At 40.5% G+C, this 21018-nt stretch overlaps 3 protein-coding genes across 4 annotated transcripts in view; 1 reads left to right on the top strand and 2 right to left on the bottom strand.

The window, feature by feature from the left end:
• Positions 1-21018, bottom strand: part of rae1 (ribonucleic acid export 1) — a gene marked incomplete at its 3' end in the record, with an annotated part of 229256 nt that overhangs the window by 67799 nt on the left and 140439 nt on the right. The window lies entirely within an intron of this gene.
• Positions 1-21018, top strand: part of taf4a (TAF4A RNA polymerase II, TATA box binding protein (TBP)-associated factor) — a 78331-nt gene that overhangs the window by 19314 nt on the left and 37999 nt on the right. The gene's annotated exons all lie outside the window — the stretch shown is intronic.
• The window catches only part of cdh4 (cadherin 4, type 1, R-cadherin (retinal)), a 193983-nt gene continuing 174909 nt past the window's right edge, over positions 1945-21018 (bottom strand). Inside the window, exons 10-17 of one of the 2 annotated variants that reach the window (XM_079340972.1) lie at positions 17716-17901; positions 17128-17381; positions 11877-12028; positions 8070-8306; positions 7104-7337; positions 6797-6936; positions 4320-4484; positions 1945-3834 (exon numbers count right to left, since the gene is read on the bottom strand). In XM_079340972.1, coding sequence (XP_079197098.1) covers positions 3628-3834; positions 4320-4484; positions 6797-6936; positions 7104-7337; positions 8070-8306; positions 11877-12028; positions 17128-17381; positions 17716-17901 — 1575 coding nt within the window. In that variant the 3' untranslated portion in view covers positions 1945-3627. The remainder of the gene's footprint in view (positions 3835-4319; positions 4485-6796; positions 6937-7103; positions 7338-8069; positions 8307-11876; positions 12029-17127; positions 17382-17715; positions 17902-21018) is intronic. The other variant, XM_079340973.1, reaches the window with a different exon arrangement.

Here is a 21018-nt window from a genome sequence, read left to right as displayed (position 1 = left end):
CACTCTCAGTAATAGGAGAGAGCCTTCACTGGACCAGTCATCCATATCATAAATGGCTGGTTGTTAAACAGTAGATATTCTCTCCCCCACTTGCCGCAGGAACATCAAATTTATTCTGCTGCTTTGATCTCATTTTAGACGGAGTCCTGAAATAGCAGGAGGCTGGGAGATGTGTCAGCAGAAACGTAGCCAGCAGAGGCAGCCTGGCCTGGGCGGCTCCTCGACTCAACAGCTCCATCAACACTAAACAGTGAACAGTTCACACAGCTACTGCAGCATCAGAACCAACATCCGCTGGTGTTTTTCAGATTGGACCGTTCCTAGCAGCAGCCCAAGAGACTCACTGGCTATCTGGAAAGAAAATGAAAAGAGCCAGGCTTGGAAATGTTTGAAGAGGAGAACTTTATTTACAACACACGAGACACTGGCAGCGTGCCAGGAACAGAGCTTTCAGTCTATATACGCCATTCATCAAGGGAGCAACTTGGGTTTTCTTTCTTCTTTCATGCAGCCTTTTATCACAAAGTGCGACCAAGTGAACTTCAGCTATGCTCATCAAATAAAACCTTTCTCAAAGTTAATCTCTTTAGCCGCTGACTAGCTATGATGAAGATGACCTTTTACCAACCTGATGATTATTTCCGAGTAGTGCAGCCCACGTAGGTCTGCTCAGTCCATGGCAGAATCCACGATTGTAGTACAATAAAGGTTAACTTTGGTTTATTACTGGAAGCTTGCATCACTCATCTGAGAGGTACTGTACAGAGGAAGATGAGGAATCAGAGCACTCCTTATTAACTACTCCAGTCTACACCTTTAGCTTTCATCACCTCTTCATTGCTCACTCCTCTCATTTTTGGTCAAAGGGGACAAAATATTTTCTAAATGTTATGCATTGTCCCTGCTGTCCCCCCCCCAACACACACACACACACACACACACACACACACACACACACTCCTGATGGTGACCATAGACACTCTTCCATCCTACTAATCACCTCTCCACATGGCCTACCTGCATCCTGCCTCCACCTCATTTTTCTGCTTCTCTCTCTCTCTTCCTGCTTGCCTCTCTGCCTTCTCTCTGGGTGTCTCATTAAAGGCGCTCTATCTAATGAGATTACGCCGTGGGGATTAATGGTGTGGCTAATTGATAGACACACAGCCAGAGAGGATTAAATCCCTTTAAGTCCCCAGTGGGTTTTTTTTGTCGGCGCTTCAGCTGACTAATTGAAATCACAGGAATGGACACAAATATACTTCCTGACCCCATATAATGATCTGCAAGTATTTTTTTTCTGAGGAGCAATAAAAGGTCTGGGAGCCTTATTAGAAATGTAGCCATTTCCAAACAGTAAGGTCAGAGATTAACTGTGTAGCTCCATATGGACCCACCAACACTGAAAAATACACAATTCTACTGTTTAAAAAAGTATGTGGAGTCATTTGGTGTGCAAATATGTACCCATTTTTTCACGAAAGAATGAAGGTGAAAGGGCAGTACAGGTAAAGCCACAATGCTGATCATTAGAATTTGATTAAAGCATATTCAAACCAGACTGTGATAAGTGCCAAAACGATCCTGGTGAAAGCTGATGCAGTCTCAGTTGCTTCCAGCTTATTCATCATTAGTCTTCCCTGGCTGATCCATGTGGGTGGGAGGGGGCCAGAGGCATGCTCTGCTGTCTGCCAAACTATCTTCTTTGATACGACCACTGTAGAAAACATCAGAAATTCTCCAGTTGAACACATAGTGGCTTGGAGTCTGGACAAAACTGTGATAAATGAACGTAAAAACAGGAGCACAGGGGCCCATAGAGGCTCGCTGTGATGTATAGCTTCCAATGAGATCATGTTTGTCAGCCATGTCACACATTACATTACAGTACATACAGTACATGGTGCTTGTAGGGAACATTAAAAAACAGATGCCACATTTTCAAAACATGTCTTGTTTATTTTTTGAAGCACACATCCAGTTTCTAGATGAATGAATAAAAGAATTCCAGGACACACTAATAGAACAACTATCGGCAGGCATTGCTATTGAACCCTCTGCTCTCCATCCAGAGGCCAGCGGCCTCCAGGAGGAACACATCTGTCAAATACAATGCACAGTTGGGGGGGGTCACATAAAAAAGGAGTATAACAAAGCATTTCTAAAAAAAAAAAAAAAAAAAAAGAATCCCAAATAATACTTGAAAAAAAAATTAACCAAGCATCTTTAAAAAAAAAAGAGCTATGCTTGAACAGAAAACAAAAGGAAAATAAAATCCAGATGTTAAAAATTAACAGGCCAAAATTCCCCTAAACTCGCTTATGAGCCAGAGAAAGAGCAGCAACTTTAATGTCATCAATACTTCAAAAATAGGTATCTTACAGTGTTTTTTATTTTCTCAGTGTCTTTATACAGAGTATATTCATATAGTTTCTGTTGACTATTTTCACATTCTCACCACATAGTAACAAGTGCTTAAAGTACTGGTAAATCATTTCGAAAAAAAAAGAAAAAAATCATGCACCTTTAATAGTTTTGTTGGCCTATAAAAAACAGGAATGTTCAAGGCGACAAAAAATATCCTCCTCCGATGCCTTTGTTCCAGATCATTTCAAGGCTCCACTTTCTTACACTGTCTGACTAATCAGATCATGCCTACATAAGCTTTACACTGTGGAGAAAGCAACACAAAACCGTACAGGGCAGGCAAGCGTCTCAACATAAAGGCTCCTTACGTCATGAGTCCGGAGAGGAAAGGCAGGCATTCTCCACTAAATTAGAAAACCCCCACATGTATAAAAATGTTCTCACACAATGTCAGAGTGTCCACAGGTGATTCTTGTGAAAGTCTGACTGAGCAGGTCCTTGAAGAAGAGGGTTGTCTCCCCCACAACTCCTGTTGGCTTTTTTTAGGCCATAATTCATTGGGTTATGATATACAGTAGTCTGCCCTGGTTGCGTCCTTCCCTCCTGGGACTGTCTGCTGGGGCTGTTGATCTGCACCGCTCTGATAGCAGAGGAAAGAGACAGGCAGGGCTGGTTTGAGGAGCGCAGGGGGGGCGACAAGAGAATGTGCCTCCATGTACTGCACGAATGGCAACCGATCCTGAGATAGCAGGAGTCTGATACAAAAACACATCACAAAAGGCACTTTATAAAAAAGACAGTGCTTCTGTTCTAAGGAAATTCAAGTTGACAGAGTGAAAGAGAGAGCCAGAGTCCCAAAAACATTCTCTTCAGTGTGAGACTAAAGCAAGAGATGGTATTGTTTTAACAATCAATCAAAGCACAAATTCACTATCCTGTCTCTCACAACCGCCTTGATTTATCCCCAGAGACCTCCGGGTCCAGCACGGTGAGAGAACGACAAAAAAGAGAGAAAAAATAACATCACACTACAAACTCGCCACTAAAAAGTATAAAGCCAGAATACAGTTGCGTTGCAGCAGGATTCATGTTTGTGGGCTCGGCTGTTGTGAGCCCGTTTAAGGGTCTGTTTCTCACATGTCTAACCTTGAGCCGACGTCATGTTCTCTGCCCCTTCACATGGTTTCTAGGAGCTTCAATCAATCCGACCCTTCCTCTCCTGTTCCTGCCACAGCCCCACCAAGCCCCCCGTCTCCACTCTCAGTCATCGTCCCCTCCTCCGTAGAGGTCGGCCAGCTTCTTGAAGCGAGGGCCCCAGTCGTTGAGGTAGTCGTAGTCCTGGTCCCCTGAGCTGATGGAGTTGAGTGAGCTGACAGATCCAGCAGTTGAACCGCTGCCCTCGTAGTCAAAGACCAGCAGGGAGTCGTAGGGGGGAGCTGTGGGGTCATTGTCTGCCGCCCTCAGACCCTGTACACGCAAAAATGAATGCATAGGATGTGAAAGATGTGCAGAACTCCCCCTACCTTTTACACCCTGTTCTGTTATGTGTGGTAAAACGTCTACACTGTATCATAATTGGTCTCACATCTTGGTGAAACCCATTGTCGCTGTTCACCCAGAACGTAGCGGAGGTGATGATGTTTCATTTAGTCAGGTTCAGATTGCTGGACTGTAAAACTTTCAATAAACGGTGTCTCATCTCGTTCACACAACCATTACACTTTTATTGCTCCATCGTGGTCTGAATGATGTTTCAGGGCCACAAACTGGGTTTGGTAAAACAGAACCACATTTTTAGGAGCATGCCTGTCTAAGGAATCACAATTGTGACGTTTTTACCCCCTTTCAAACTGAAGTGGCGAGTCACATCAATCAGGTGGCATTCAAAATGTTTGAACAAAACAAGTTACAGAAACAACACAAAAACAATTTCCTTTCATTTTTAAACTTACATCAATAATGAAGTCTCCTATGTCTCCAGGATGGGGCAGACTTGGTCTAACCGGGTACTGAGACTCAGCAATCACAGGTCTCTCATCCACCCTGCGCACCCCCGCTGGCTTGTTAATGATGTGATCTAATGACTCGGGCTGCTGCAGCTGGCTCAGGTCATAGTCCTGGAAAAAAAAGCCAATGAAGAGAGTGTTTAAAGACGCTACATATCTGAGTCCAGTTCAATTCGCCTGTTGGTACATAACGTTCTTTAGACTGTTCCCGTTGTCTGCCCTCACAGACTGATGTATTTTACTGTAATGTCTGTGACATCTCAGGACCTACCTGCAAAGAAATCACTGCTTCACATCTGTCTCTATCAGACTGTTGAGCAGTCCATGTGGTTGTAAAAGGGTGGTAGAGACGTCTTAAAGTGAGGCAGAAATAAAAGCTGATTTCATCAGTACCTCGTACTGATTGAACAGTAAGAGAAGTTAATTGACTTGTGAGGAACAATTTCAAAATGAATCCAAGCAATAATGATGCTTGTCTTTATAATGCATGGCTGATGTTATTCGTTGGTGGAAAGCTTTGGAAAATGAAGTTAAATAAAGGAGATAGTGAGCAATCAGCAAGTACTGAAGTGTCTTGTTTGCCTACATCCAGCCCAGAATTGGCTGTATCTCTGGAAACAGAAGAAAGACATAAACATTCACACTCTCTTGGAGTGTTTTTTTGTTTTGGCAAGTGGGGTTGCAAGACATTTATCAGAGGTGGCTTTGCACCCTATGCAGCCCTGCCACCTGCAGTGCTGCAGTCTTTGCTTGAGGAAAATACCCACAATTCATAGTTCTCTTTCGTCAGAAACAATGATGTTATGTGAAGTCTGAAATTATAAGTAGCATTAAAGCATGTACAAATACATGCAGATATTCAGAGAGCAACAATGATTGTGTTTATTCCATAAGTATTCATATAAACAGTCATGATATGAGCTTCACAGTTAACCATCACATTCCTCTTAAAGCATGTTTGCTGTACAGACAGTTAACTTCTTGACGTGTCATTATACATCTGGTATTTATGTGTGAATTATTCGAGCTGGACTATGTGCCTGCTGTTCATTTATGTGTCTGTAAATCTAAACTAATTCCTTCACAACAAATGAGTGGTTCATACATACAAGCTTACAACCGGTGTTTGAAAATATAATGTGTTTTACTATGTGCTGGAAAAAGAGCAGGTTTTTGAGGTGCCTTTATTTCTGCCCTGCAGATGACAATAGTGATAGTTTCTTCAAGTAAAAATATGTCGACGAACACTGCAGCAATCTGACGCTGGCATGTGTTTAATCTCTAGATGTTGAGTGTGGGTGTCGCAAAGTAACACCAAAGGTGTTAGAAATAGCAAAATTAGCAATGTTTTTCTGAATTAATCAAAGATGTTGGAGGTGAACATTGCTGAAGGTTTATATTTATGAAGAGCATTTTTGAATTCGAAGAGGTGGTGTGCAGTAAATGTTTCACTAATGATTTCCAGCTGATCATATGGAAAGACTTGCACTTTACGAGGAGTTGAAGCCAAGCAGCTTTTTGTCCTGAGCACTTTCTTTTGGAAGACAGAGGGCAGACTGCAGCCTGAAAATCTATTTAGAAGTTTAACTCACTTTTAAAAAAGGACATTTTGCTCCATGCAGACACTTTCTGCAGTACAGCTGGACAAAGCACTCCTCATTTCTGTGCTCTGTCAATGACAGTCATTTCAGTAAATACTGGACGAGATGATATTGCCATATTTATTCTAACTACAGCAGGCCTGATTGGTGAATTAATGATGTATTTATTTACTACAGTTCATTTTTTTTCAATTAGGGGCAGCTGGTGCTCCTTTAATCAGTCGATTGGCAGTTTCGTCCTTGATCCTGCGGCCTCAACCTTACACTTAATTGCTTCAGAAGGCATAACCACCGTGCCTGAATGTGATAGAATGTCATTAGAATAGTACTGATGCAGAGTTTGCAGCAGCCTCTCATCATTAGAGAGAGATTGTAAAAGGGGGAATGCCAGTTTTTCATTTTACCCATAGGCCTAAATATAGCAAGTATATCCTTTGTAAATGTCTCTCTGATGACTGTTGTTGTCGGAGCCGTGTTTTCATGTTTAGATGGGTAGTTTAGCTGCTTATTTCTGTTTAAGTCAAGGACTAGAGAAAAGAAGAACAGAAATGATGTGCAATATAAAGCAACGAGCTAACCCTAACCCTAAAGTTAATTAATCCTATTCATACACATTTGCATGCTGCTGGCTATTCCATCAAGAGCAATTTAAGTTTAAGTATTTTTGCCCAATGACGTCTTTGGTGGCAGCCTTGATACATCCTTGTGCCACAATGCTCAAAGTTATATTCAGCAGAACCTTTGTTACTTATAGTTCAGCAGAAAACTCCTTTTGACTTTTTTTTGATCATAAAAAAAAAGTATTCGATTCTTAAAACATACCTGGTCCTCCTCTCCTCCTCCCTCTTCATCATACTTGAGGATGTTGTCTCTGACGTCGTCCTCAGGGTCGATGAGAAGGGGCTTCGCCTGCCGCTCCTTCTCTCTGCGCTTCATCCACACCACAAACAGCAGTACCATGCCTGAAAGAAAATGAACAATCTAAACTGACATAATAATGAGCCACTCACACTCTTTTCAACTTTTAGCCTTATTACAGTAACATGCTGTCATTCTTCTTAAGTAAACCATAGGCAAATAAAAGAATTCAAAGTGTATAGTTTAGGTAATTTCACTGTGTTTAACTCACTGAGCAGTATGATGATGCAGATGAGTATGGCGATGATGGCCCCAGTGCCAAGGCCGGCAGCTGCCACAGCCCCAGTGGCACTGCAGTCTCCGCTATCATCACAGGGACAAACTTTGATTCTGATCAGAGAGCGGTTGGACAGAGGAGGGTTCCCTGAATCTGACACAATGACGGGGATCTCGTAAACACTCGCCTCCAGGTAGGGAATCCTTAACCTCAGTTGGGCATAGTCACCTGGTGAAGGGGATTGTATTGATGATGGAGAGAGAACAATGAGAGGGAAGGGGCATTAATGAGGAGAAGATGACAAAGACAGGCAAATTAGTAAATAAATAGGAGTAGATAGTGCACTGCTGAGAATTTCATTTGCTGCAGGATTCTGTGTCAACATATACACAGGTATGACTGACAAAAGGTGCCAAACAAGCCACACAACGATCATTCTGACGTGAGCATGCAAGGATGCATTAGCGATGTATAAAACAACTAAATGTGGATTTCTCGTCCATCACTCAGTCAAGCTGAGACAAGAGCCTCAGCGGGAGAAGAACCCAGGTATGAGATCAGATTTGTCCTCCAGACAACTGCTGAGATACATCCATCTGGGTGGATTAGGTGACAGATCTCATGCTCGGGGGACAGAGAGATGAATGGATCTCATTTGTCAAAAAGGATAGATCGTACGTCAACACTGGATGGCACCTGCGTCGCTCACTGTGAGCTCTGTGAGACGTTTTGTTAAACTTGGACTCCTCTCACAGCTTACAGCGATCCCACCTCAATTGATTGATATCACTAGTTACTTTGCAGAGGGCTTTTGCATCCCATCTGGTAAATTGATGATTTATTTCAACTGGGGATGCAAAATGTTCATATATCATACCCCCATACCTCCTGTATGTTACATCACAAGGGTAGGTGACAAGAACTGTAACCTTGTATACGCAAAGTGCAGCATTGAATTACCACTGATTCTGGAAATCGTCCAGTTGCGGCGGACGCTGGCAGGAAAAGAAGGCAGCTCAAAGACAAAGGGACCAATGTTTGGGTCGGCGTCCGCGTCGGAGGCTGTGATGTTGATCCTGGAATTTGGGCGCGCACGCTCACACACTTGGGCCTCCCGGGGAACCAGCACTGGCGCGTTGTCGTTCACATCGATCAGGTAGATCTGGAGAGTTCCTGTTCCACTGGCTTGAGGCGAGCCTGAGGGGAGGCAGGGAAAAAGAGAAGAGAAGAGAGAAGATGGTGATACAAATGAAGCAAGCAAGTGGGGCAGGAGTAAAGATAAAATGATTGGAGCAAAAAGCTGAAAAGTGGAGTTGTAAGATGTCAGGAGAAGCTACAGTGTAAGGCAAAACAATCCTTCCACTTCAATTACCGTTTTCAAGCTGATTCATGTGTGGAGGTGAGAAAATGAGGCGCACAGGCAAAGACACAATTGAGAAGAACAAGTTTTGATTACTGTGGGGCTGAAAGTGGAGGAGAACACTGTTTGCATCTATGAAAGAGCAACCAAAGAAAACAGCCAAAACAAATAAAAGGACACGCACATTTTTCAGCCCTCTTGTTTAAAACTGTTTGTCTGCTTTCTGAACAGGTGAAGGGACAACACTCACATAGAGATTGTTGCTATCTGCACTCTGCAAAGCCCCCTGGGAAATGACTCAAACGCTAACCCTACACTATATCCAGCAACACAGGCTCATCATAACTTATTCAGGGTTTCTCATGACTGTCAGACCAGAACAGAGCCATCAGGCTGGGAGGCACATGTTTGATGTTTTATGCATTAACAGCAAATCCTCTAATGTGCTCTGATTACAGCGCACACACTGACTCGACTGCACCTTAACCGCATGAGAAATATTGTTTTGCTGCCACACTGTTTCTGTTGCTGTTGATGATGTACAACATGGTGCTGGGAAATGGGCTTCCCATATTCTTTTAAAGTGCATTGCTTCCTCAACAACGAGCAGAGCAAACTTAATGTTTTGTTGGTCTGATTCAACACAGTGCAACTCAACACAACAGCAGTGAAACCATGTGTAATGAGCCTGAACTCTGGTGGGAGGTTAAACATTAGACTTTGGACTGAAAACAATAAAGACAGTATCTTTTAAAATACACTTTAATATAACTAAACAGGCCTTTCTTCCTGCTAACATTGAGCAATGTGTTAACATTAAGCCAATACTACCTGCCATCTTGGGAACTGTTTGTTTGGTTCATAATACAAAGTTCTCTGCTGCTTTGACTCGGGTCATCTTAATGGTTGGTGTTGTGCAGAGTCAGTTTGAAAGAAGAAATGCCATCATTCTGAAACACGTGTATCATAATAGGACACATTTAAGGTTTATAAATGTTGTTGCCTGGCAACTGTCAATCAAAGTCGATCAAACCTCATCCAAACAGTCCCAGGGAAGCAGCTTGTGAGTTTTTATCTCTTCTGATAAATATTACAGAGGGATGTTTTTGCCTCAAGTTAAACTTGGATTGATGCTTGTTAAGTCATTAATGTTTTAATATCACAGAGAAATATTTAAAGATGTGAAGTGAGAGAGGCATGAGAGTGATTCATAAATGGGAATCTCATTTCTAAGTGTTGATTTTCTTTAATATGTTGTTTTTAAATGACTGAAAAACTTTGCATCAACAAAAAACAACAAATACAGGCCACAACTGATGTTTGAGCTTTATAATATCATAAGATAATGAGCCTTTTAGTTCCTACATATGGCTCCGTACTATGTACATAGCTTTGTAGCTTTAAGTTAGTTTAAGATTCAGATTCATAACATATTTGTCTCTTATTAATGATGGCTTTTTGGGGTCATGAGTAATGATTAACTTAATCAGAATCAACATATTTATGTGTCTCTGAATAACAACCAATGTCACATCCCATACATTAAATGCTTAATATCACTGATGGGTGGCTGTGGGTCAGTGGTAGAGTTGTCTCTCGACTTCTAAGGTTAGGGTTCAGATCCTCAGCTTCTGTCACCACATGTCTAAAATGCTGTTGCTCAAAGTACATTGTTATCTCAGAGGCTTGTTAAGTGGATATGAATGGGATAAGTTAATACTGATGGCTACTTTACAAAGCAACAACTGCCATCCGTGTGTGGATGAGGGCATGGGGAGGTGAGACCTGTGGTGTAAAAGCACTTAGAGCAGTCAGAAGTCTAGAAAAGTGCTAAACAAGCGTAAATCCATGTACTATTACTAATGTTCAATGATATACACATACTGTAAATTGTATTCTATAAAAAAAAATAAAAAAAGATGTGCAAAGCCAGAAGTGCCCTGTTGTGGCAGATAGCTGTTAATCATGAGTCAGGTCTGCTCGAGGTTTCTAGATGTGAAACGAAAGTTTCTCCTTGCCAATGTTACCAAGTACCAGCTCAAAGTGTTTCACTTTTAAGTCACTTTATATGATTTAACATTGATTAAAGTATCAAGCCATTCTTTATGTTTAGAGTTATGAGATAACTTTTGTTACGATTAGTGTGATAAAACAAAAATTGATTGACTGTGTCGATTGATCTTAAAGGGTTAATTCTGCAAAAAATCCCTTTAATGGTTACTACAGCTTGCTAATAATACTTCTGTTAGTTAAAAATGAGGAATGCAGGACAAGGACCACACACATTGGTCAGTGATATCACCTCTGATTGTAATCTAACAACCTCCAGTCACAGATAAACAGTGTGTGTACAGGTCTGCTGGACACACTGTAGATATATATTATGGCCTTCATAAGAAAGCTGAGAACACCCACTCTGATGCGCTGCAGTGTAGATAGAGTTTAACCCTGTAGCTCATCATTGTTATATTTCAACGTTTTCCCTCTGTGAGACAGGAACTTGATGCATTAAAGTGTAAAGGTCTGTTGCCTGAAGCCCCAAGGCCCATCGACCGTCTTGTCGGTTATGATTGGCTTGGTGATTTGTTGCTTCTTACGGCTGACTTCAGTGGAATAAGTAAAGAGAATTTCAATCAAAGTGGAATATATGCCCTTGTTGACACTGGGCTCTGAAATCAATAGGCAGTCAACACTTTGAGCTTAAGTTGGTGTGCTTGGGGGCAACCAATCTTTCATTTCTCACTGGAGTAAAATCACCTGGATTTCTTCAACCTACACAGAGAGCAAACCCCTGTGCTTAGTGCTTCAGTTCTTTAGCTTTGTATATTGTTGCAGCACCTCAGGCTGATACACAAGACCTTCTTCGACAGGTGTTTATTATTCTTTTCCTTCTAGGAGAAGCCAGGGAATCAAGGTCAGTGAATACATTATAGAATGTGTAGAACAACATACGAACAGACCATCCCACTCATTCACAGTTCACACACTCTATATGATATCTGAAAGATAAGAGTCGAGATGTAAATGTTCTCCTTGCAACAACTTTTATTCTTAAAACTGAGTCTGTTTATTCATGAATTTTGTGTAAAAAGGGAACCCATTGAGTCATAACACATGTCAAGAAAATCTAGCCGATATTGCTTGATTTATTTTTCTCAAAACAACATGTGGCAAAATAACAACTTCGAAGTGGAAATAGTGGAAAAATCAAGACTGTGTTAGGGATTCATATTCCAGAGACTGTAAGAGTCAGTGCTAAATTTCCTGGCAATCCATTTAATTGTTTTTGAAGATTTATGTCTGGACCAAAGTGGTGGTCTCAACAACATTGCCATCCATTGTTCAACAGCTTAAGTGTGCTTCTACACTGTCTCCCAATTAAAACACATACAGACTTTCGGACTTACCAGACTTACCATTGTCGAATGCCAGGAAGGTGGCCTCATACACGTTGTTTTTGACATACATGGACTCTCTGTCCAGCAGGGCCATGGTTGTGATCTGACCATTTGTCCTGTTGATCTTTAGCCAGTTAGCTGGGTCAGACAGCTTGGAGTACCTGTTCACACAGATACAAACAAACACCCACACAGACACAGATGGAGAGGAAGACAAACACTTCATTAACAAAAACACACAAAAACATAATCCACACATTAACTTTAGCAGCCATGTGTTATTTTAAATTCCAGCAGCTCTGAATCTTTTGTTTGTTGTACCAAAGTTCCCATTATCACGTTGAATGTTCATTACCATAATAAGCAATACCAGCCGAGCACCAAAGATATTTTTTTTCATCATGGAGAGCTGAACATATGTTCACTGAGCTGAGTTTATCATAGCTGCGGCTCATTAGCATGAAGACCGATGAAAACCTGCACCCATCTGCAGAACAGCCAAGCAGCCCTCTGAACAACACCACCTCCACAACAACTCTCTCTGCTGTCACCCGTCGTGACATTGACGCAGAGGAAGTGGCAGCTGCAATTAAAGTCTGCTAGTCTACTTAACAACTATGATGAGTCCTTACTACTGAAAGAGAGGAGTAAGTGCTTCTCGCTACACTGGTTAATTGCGGACATCGGGAAAACAAGAAGTCTCACCTGTGGGTGGATGGTCAGTTGGTCATATTAATGAGGCAAGGTGGGTGTTAGTGACACCCAAGGTGGGTGTTAGTGACACCCACCTTGAGCTTGATGGAGGCACGAGCTAGAGAGTGATCTATTATTGGTATTGTCAGAAGAAAATGTGACACTGGGAGAAGGAGACTTAATTATAGCAGTGCGTTGGAGGCTAACAATGCTTAACTACAGCCTCAAAGGCATGAAGAACACAAGTTTCAACTTTAACTTTAACCCTTCATAGGGCACTCACTGCAATATTGGTATAGTTCTGGGGCATAACAGAACTTTATTTCTGTAAAAATAAAATGTATTTTTCTAATTATTTTAGAAAAATAAACATTGACAAAGTTACCATATTTGGTTCAAATGCTACAACAGGATCAGTGACATAGGGTGATCTCTTCTGATTGGCTGACTGAGGATCACATGCTTCTCTCAACCTTACTGAGGTGCAGAAGGGTGGCCATATGTAATGTGTACCGAAATTACCAAAAATAGTCACTTGCCCGTTAAAGTAACCCTTTAACAGGCAAGTGACTAGAAGGACATGGTGACTATGCTCTCCATTATATTTTATTTTGCATTTGCCTTTTAAAGACTGATAAAATATAAAAAAAATTAAAAAAAGAGTTAAAGAGCTTGCAATGCAGTGAATGCATCTGTTGCCCTGCAGGAATTCTTTGGGTGATTACGTGTCATGTTTGTCTTTTCAGTGCCAACAACATGTCGCCTCTTGTTTTCTTCATTTGCAAACCGCACAGTAAAGTATCTTACTAAGCTGATTGAGATCTGTAATAAATCTTGACCATAAAATTGTGTTTTAGGTCGAAGGATCTCCGGGGTACCTTTAAATGCAAAGAAAACATCTTCATCTGTCTTTTTTGAAGCTTAATTCCCTCATATTTTACAAAGCTTTCAAGGTGTTGGAATTGATGAAATAAGTCCTCAGAAGTAATTGAAGCATTTATTCTGTTGGTGGTCTCAGAAAGCTGGAAAACATAAAAGATATACGATTCATTGTATCTTCAATACTTTTGATTAATCACTACCAAAGTCTATTTGAAAGTCAAGTCATTACTTTGTTGTACTGTTCAGGTCTAGGGAGACTTTAACAGGGTACGACAGACCACTACCATGACATCACTTTACAATACTGAAAACATCCTTGTCTGCAGGTGACTTCTGTGAAACAAAGTATATATAATGTTGTTCTTGCCCTAATTATTATTGGTACAATACAAATCTGGTACTTTCTGTACTTTCAACATACTGTTTGCACTTTAAAGGTGAGAAAAAGAAGAAAAAGTAATTCTTGCTAAATTGTATATAGTCTTTATAGTTTTTAATTTTTTTTGTCTTTAAGACAAATACAAAGCTTTATTCAAACCCTCATTAACATTATGCCTCATTCTTAATTCACTACTAAATATTTTCCATGAAAATGTGTTTTTAAATATGAAGTTTGCTTTTCTCATCCCTCTTAGATTAACACAAATCTTCCATTAGCAGGCTTTGAAAGAAGTGCTCTTCAGATTGCCAAATGAAAAATACTACTTAAGTGCACTGTGGCATTTCCAGAATCAACCTTCTCTGTATGTGACCCTTTCTTGAGACAAAGACACAGAGCTTCGTGAGGAAAAATATGAATCTATTCTGCTCTGCAAACGTGCTGCTCAGGCTGTGTGTGCCTAAATGGCACAAGACATTTTTGCTGATGTTGTTTCAAACTTGACAATTCTTTTTCCTTAATGTGTGTCTCATGAGTCTCCCAACTTCATGGAAGGGCAATTGGTGGATTGTCTTTTGAATGCTAAAATCAAGCCAAACACAGAAACAGACACAAGCACACACACACAAACAGAAAATAGCTACTATTATTACTATGAGCTATTTTATGTAAATCCAATCTCTATTCAGAGTAAAGTAGGCTGACAAAAATGCTAGGCCACAAGTGCAGAGAAAAAAAAGAGAAATTAAAAAAAACAAAAACTAAATTGGCTGCTCTCCTACTGCTCACAAACAGGCCTTTCTCTTGTGTGCAAGTGGGTGTACGTTTTTGAGTCTACAGCTGTGCATTTCTGTTTCTTTTGTGTGTGCTTTGGGGCACAAGTGAGGTCACCAAAAGGGAATAAAGCAGCAGCAGAGAAGAGGTGAGCTGTCTGAACATGAGCTGAGCGTCTGCTGGCAAGCTGCTTTGGAGCAGACAGCAGCTCTGAGGTTCCATCAATAAAAAAACCCACAAGCAAGAAAGTGACAGGGTCAGGGGGAGAAATAGAGAAGAGGGGAGGGTGAGAAGAGCGAAAAAAGAGTAACAGAGGAGTTACTTCTCTTGCAGGGCAGAACAACTCAGCCCACTTAGTTTGCATGACATGTTTTTAAAAGAAAGCTGAGACATGGATAATTTTCACTATTCTGCACAGTTTAAAGAAGTGCATCTCCCACTGACTCTTTGGCATTCAAGCAGTTACATTTCCACTGGGTTCCTCGGTGGATGAGGCCGTCTCACTGACATTAACAAAAATCAATCTTTCTCGTTGGAGCTGGCATTGGAGCAGAACGGTGGCGCTGGACCTCAGTGGGCATGTGGGAGTTTACATCACACAGGGTCGATGCCTGGGTGGCAAGACGCCCGCTGTGTGTCATTCCAGTTAGCAAGGATGGAAGGAGGGATCAATGAAGAGAAAGAGAAGAAGGAGATAGGTATCTAGGAGGGCAGACAGACAGTGTCCAACTCATTACAGGATGACCTCTCCAAGCCTGTCACCTGGCAACAGGGAGGTAAATAAAGCCGGCTGAGGCTGGGACAGGGCGGAGGGGGGTCTGTTGAAAATGTCACAGAAATACAACTGTGGAAAACATAGGTAATTTTGGGTTTGGAAGGGTATATATTATATAATGGAACAAACTCTGAAACATGAAAATATAAACACACAAAAGTTATTGGATAGTTAGAATCAGGAACAATTTTAAAGTGAAATATGTCTTCAAACTTATTAGCTACCAACAGCTGAGTTGCAACAGATTTAACATCTAACTAATTCCCAGATGACATAACAATAAGCTAGCAAACATTGTCATTAGCTAGCTAACAAAATCTTTAGCAAGCTAACCTTATGGTTAGACTAGGGTGACCAAATATCTATAAAACACAAACATGTTTCAGTTATGTTCATTCACTGTGCTTGTTATAAACAACAATAACAATAAACCATGCTCACACTACAACACTGACTGGTCTGTAAATATTTAAATATATCAGCTGTTACCTAGGCTGCTGCTATTATTGTTATGCACCAAGACTCAAAGTTCAATACTGGTTGGTCTGCACGTGTAAATATCAAACCTAGCTTATCAATCAACAGGACTTGCTAAGATACGCCAGGAAGAAGAGCTGTAAACTGAAAAGGAATTCTGTTTTGCAAAGAGTGCCAGAAAAGCTTCATTTCAAAAGTACCAGCTAATGAATATATTATGTTTTGCACACACTGCAAGTGCCGAAATGCAGACATACAAAGCCATAATAAAATAGTGTGTACAGGCTAAGAGTAGAACTGTTTTGATCTACTTCAGTGAAGCAACTGCTGGGAGAACCAACTTAAGCGAGCTGTTCAGGAGAGCAGCTTGTGTGACGATTTGAAGATGTAAACACATGGTCACCCTATAGACAGAAGTTACTGACTTTTCTAAATCTTCTAGTGACAACATCTAAACTAAATGCTAGGATGTGGGTGTTAGCCATTGTCAATGTAGGCATTAGTCTTCCAGCAGCAATATTGTTATTTCACCAAATGACAAATGAAATGAGACTTCAGAGTTTCTCTTTTAAAGTTCCTAATTAATTTAATTGATGACATCAAACAATAAAAGCAGTCTAATAATATGACAACATTTCTCATCCTCAGAGTGACATCAGAGAACAAATGGTTCCTTTGGGAAAATGGTGGATGGTGAAGCTTTTAATAATTTGTAATTATATTAAACTAAAAAAAGTTTCTGGCCATTAGAGGCGCTCATAAAATAAATCAGACAGCAGATGTTGGTTTGGAATAAATAAATGAACAATGCAGCTGACAGCATGATGTTTAAGGAGAAATAATACACTTTGACATGGAACAAAAAACTTAATGGTATAGATCATCAAAAGGTTATGTTCTCCGATCTGTTTTTTTTTTTTATGCTTGTTCGTTTTCTAAAAACTGACATTTCTCATTTCGTTATTAAGCAGCCTTGTTTATTTTTTCTAAGATATTTTACCTTTCTCTTTATTTAACAGTCAATCAAGATAATGAGTTTCCTTGGATGATACAGTTACACTAAATGTAACGTTATGTTTATGGATAAAAATAGATTTTAAAAAACGGCTAAATGGAAAGTATTACATCTTATTATATTTTACTCAGAAGCTGTGTCCTACACAGTATTGTTTTGTTTTACCATCTCCAGCTAAACTGTTTTAGCCCTGTCCCAGTCTGGTCTCGTTTAACCTTTTTTTCAGGCAACGAAATGAGCTTTCTGGTGGTGCTCTTTAAAGTACCTGACAATCTGGTGGATGAAGTGGTCAGGGTCCTGAGCAGCAAACACAGTAAGCGTGGTTCCTGCTGGCACACCTTCCTCAAAGCGGATCATCTTTGGGTTGACAGGGAAGACAGGCGGCTCGTTCACATCCTGAACTGAGATGGTAACTCCGGCTGTGGATTGAAGCGAGGACTGGATGCCACTGGCCAGGTGGGCCTGGTTGGACACCACCACAGTCAGCATGAAAGCACGATTCATCTCAAAATCCACCGGCTGGTTGAGAACCAATGAGCAGAGAGAGAAGAGAGAAAGAGGGATACAGAATAATGAGTGATGGGAGGAAAAGGAGAGTTGCTGATTGCAAGATTAGTTCTAACTGTGTTCCAATTTGATAAATGACAGTATTCAGAGAAAACAATGTGAGAGCAAAGTACTCAGTCATCAGCATTTGGCACTTTAGAACAGGTGGATTCCACAGCTGTTGATTATTGACGGCAAAGAAATTTACCTTTTTAGTTGGACAAAGTTACATTTCAGTCATCAGGATGTATCCACAGAGCCAAATGTGCAGAGTAATATATATATATATATATAATTTTTTTTTTACCTTAACCACCGTCAGCATGCCCTCGTTGGTGATGGGGTTGGTGCGGATGGTAAAGTGTCCAGAGGGGTCTCCACTGACGATGCGGTACACAGCATTCCAGTTTGGACTGTGGGGTTGATCCCTGTCTACCACGGTCAAGTTTGTTACCACCACATTCACCTTATTCTCTGGCACCTCTCCTGAAAACTACAGAGCAGGAGGGAGGGAATAGGGGAATAGAAGGGCAGGGAGGGGAGGATGGAGGGGATTATATTATGCTGACGCTCTCAGCAGAAGGTTGATGAATGAGAGTAAGTTGATTTATTGAGATTTAAGCTTTTGCTTGTGCAATCATCAATCTTAGGGCATTTTCTTTAATTGTTATTATGAAAACAAACTACTTTTAGGCTCATGCCCATAATGCTCATTGTATTGAAACAGGAATTCAAAGAAGCAAAACAAATGGGGAACAAATGACGGAGATGGGAAAGGAAGAAAAACTGAAAATATATTGGCTAAAACTTGGTTAATAGAGAATCATAGCTTCTATTATGCTAATGCTGTCCCTTATTCTCTTCTGTCTGCTCGTATGAAACTCTTTATTTTAACTAATGGATTTGTTCAATTAACTGTTTACTCATTTAAATGAGATTCTGTGCATTCACCAAATCTAAGTCTTAATAAGCAATTAGATAAGTACTGTAATTAAGGCTGCGGCAGGAATAATCTTTGACTAATGATCTTCATTATTTTGCAATCTAAAATAACTCCCCTCTGAAGTAACTCTGGAGGAAACTCTGTGGCAGCTGCAGAGCCCGAAGACGAATGTTTTACAGTGCAGAGGGATACATGTCCTTCATTATTTGGCCTTATCTGGCATTCAAAAGAAGACACGGACCCACACCCCCACCACCAACCCCACACACACAAACACTCTCTCTAAAAGCTCAGAAGATAATCCGTGTTTCCTCTTGTGAAGTGATAACTTGTTTATGATGAGTGTCTGCCAGCTGCTGTTCACTTTAATGGTTTCATCATCGTGGGATTGAAGCAGTGTCCGAGCCACTCAGTTCTACTACTCTCATTCCTCCACTCCCTCCTTGCCCCTTCTCCTCCTATTCCCTGCCGTATGACCAGGCTGATAAGCACAAAACAAATTAAATATGCACTCTCCGTTCCTGCAGTGTAGGCTCCTCCATTACATTTTCACCCAGAGACTTTTGCAAAAAAACAACAACACAAACCTCCCCAGCTTGTTGAGCCAAATGGAATATGCTCTCTAAGAGACCTGCACAATGGTGCTGACTGTTGTGGGGGGGATACTTTCAAATGGCCAATCTGTCGAATATGCAATGTTTATCCAATGACAAGAAAGAAGAGATGTCGACCTTGAGTTTCTAAAGGATTTTGTTTTTACAGAAAAGCAGTGGGTGAAATACGATTCAATTGTAAAGCTGTCAAACTACTCAGTCAGTATAAAAATCAAATGAGACAGTTTAAAACATTGCTGTCTTTTCTTTTCAAGAACATTCTGATTGTGTATATTCTCAAGTGGTTTTGGTCTTTAAGCTTTAAAAGGGAAGAAACAAATTGTTTATCATGCCTGAATAAAACAATCTTGTGTTAAGCAGAGAGAGAATGACTTAGTTAAATTAGATCTATAAAAGGTTCTTTCAAAGTTGAAAACCTCTCTGAATGAAGCCACTAAGTAGAGAACAGGAAAATCATAAACTCCACTGATTCATTTGTGTAGGTCACAAACTATCTGTCACTTGTATTACCTTTGATTGCTTTGAATTGAAGTTTGAAAAAAGGAAAAAGTGTTGTATAAACTACTGTATAAAGCTAACCTTTTTCTCAGACTCAGTGAAGAAAATTGTTCTTCACTTCTATAGTCAAACAATTAAGAATATAAGCATCACTATATACAGATTCAAGGTTTTTTTTCAAGGCTCTATGTCTCACTGAACATGTCTCAACAATGGACTGCAACGAGCTCATGCAAACTGGTAAAACTGGTGACTTTGGTTGATGTTCAATTAATGCTTTTTAACGTTAAGCCAATCTGTATTTACGACTAGCCTTCTGACATCTTATCTGCAGTGAAATCAGGAGACATTTGTGGCTCTGTGGAGCTGTACAGACCCCAAATCATTTTAGAAAATAAATGTGTGCTGCCCAACAGGGGAAATCTTCTACCTTCATCCTGAAAATTGACACAGCAAATGAAAATGTTCCATTTCAGACTGCAGCGCTCTGGCTAAACAAGACTAAATGAGCTCTTCCTTCCCTGTATGGGGAGTTGAAAACAACACAAACTAGTTATAACAACATTATATATATAAATAAATGTAACAAAATCTGACTAATATCAGACTAAATTCAGTCTACTAAGGCTGACTGCTCTCTATAAGGACGACGCTCTTGCAGCACAAATCAAAGTCTGAGAGTGGGAAGCAGAAGAAAGTAGTGAATGGCACTCCAATTCTTTCCTGTGTCTCAGGCTGCCGCTCTACAGGTTCACAATAGCACTCAGCCTTCATTTAGATCTGTATGCTAGTGTGTCTCTGAGTTCAATCTTTCTATTTCACAAGACTTCACAAGAAATTGTCCTACTTGTAATTATATTCGGGAATGAAAACCTTTAGAACACTAAAGCAACTGACACACTTGATTAGTTGGCTTTATTATATATAGTGAGGAAAACAGCCATTTGGTTATCTTCTGAAGAAGAACATAGTACCTACATGGTACATCCGGGCCCATGTGGTGGTATGAATAATACATTAGCCTTTTTTTTGTTTTCAAATTACATTCTATACATCAGCTTGGTTTACGCCCCCGCAAGCAATTTCACTTAATTAGCGTGCTTGTGTTTTCTCGATGCTTCCCGTAGAGAGCAATGAATTCTTCTTGCATCTGTCATGCACAAATAATTACCAAAGCGCTCAGAGTTGAGTTGCATGTGTGGGAAGAGGAGAGATTGACAAACAGTAAAAAAGACATCTGGAGAAGAGCATGTGTTTTGTTTGTGTCTAAGTAAGGGGCTTACAATCAAAACATATCTTTATTAATTTTCACTTATTAAAATGGCTGAATCATGCTAAAAAACATGGTTAGCTGCTAAATCAAAGCTGCACATTTATTCAGGAGGATTAAAAGAGAAACGCAGTCCAAAGAGATGCCATGCATTTAGGAGAGCATGTGGACAAACATAAAAAGTGTTTGTCAAGGACACTCATTTATTTTCTGTTCCGGTCTGAGCTCCACATCAAGACGAAGACTTGATCGAGCCAATACCAAAGACAGAGGGACAGAGCAGTT

This window comes from Symphodus melops (genome assembly GCF_947650265.1).
Source record: "Symphodus melops genome assembly, chromosome: 4".
Classification (NCBI taxonomy): domain Eukaryota; kingdom Metazoa; phylum Chordata; class Actinopteri; order Labriformes; family Labridae; genus Symphodus; species Symphodus melops.
The sequence above is the reverse complement of the archived record's forward strand: the minus strand, read 5'-3'. Positions and strand labels throughout refer to the sequence as shown.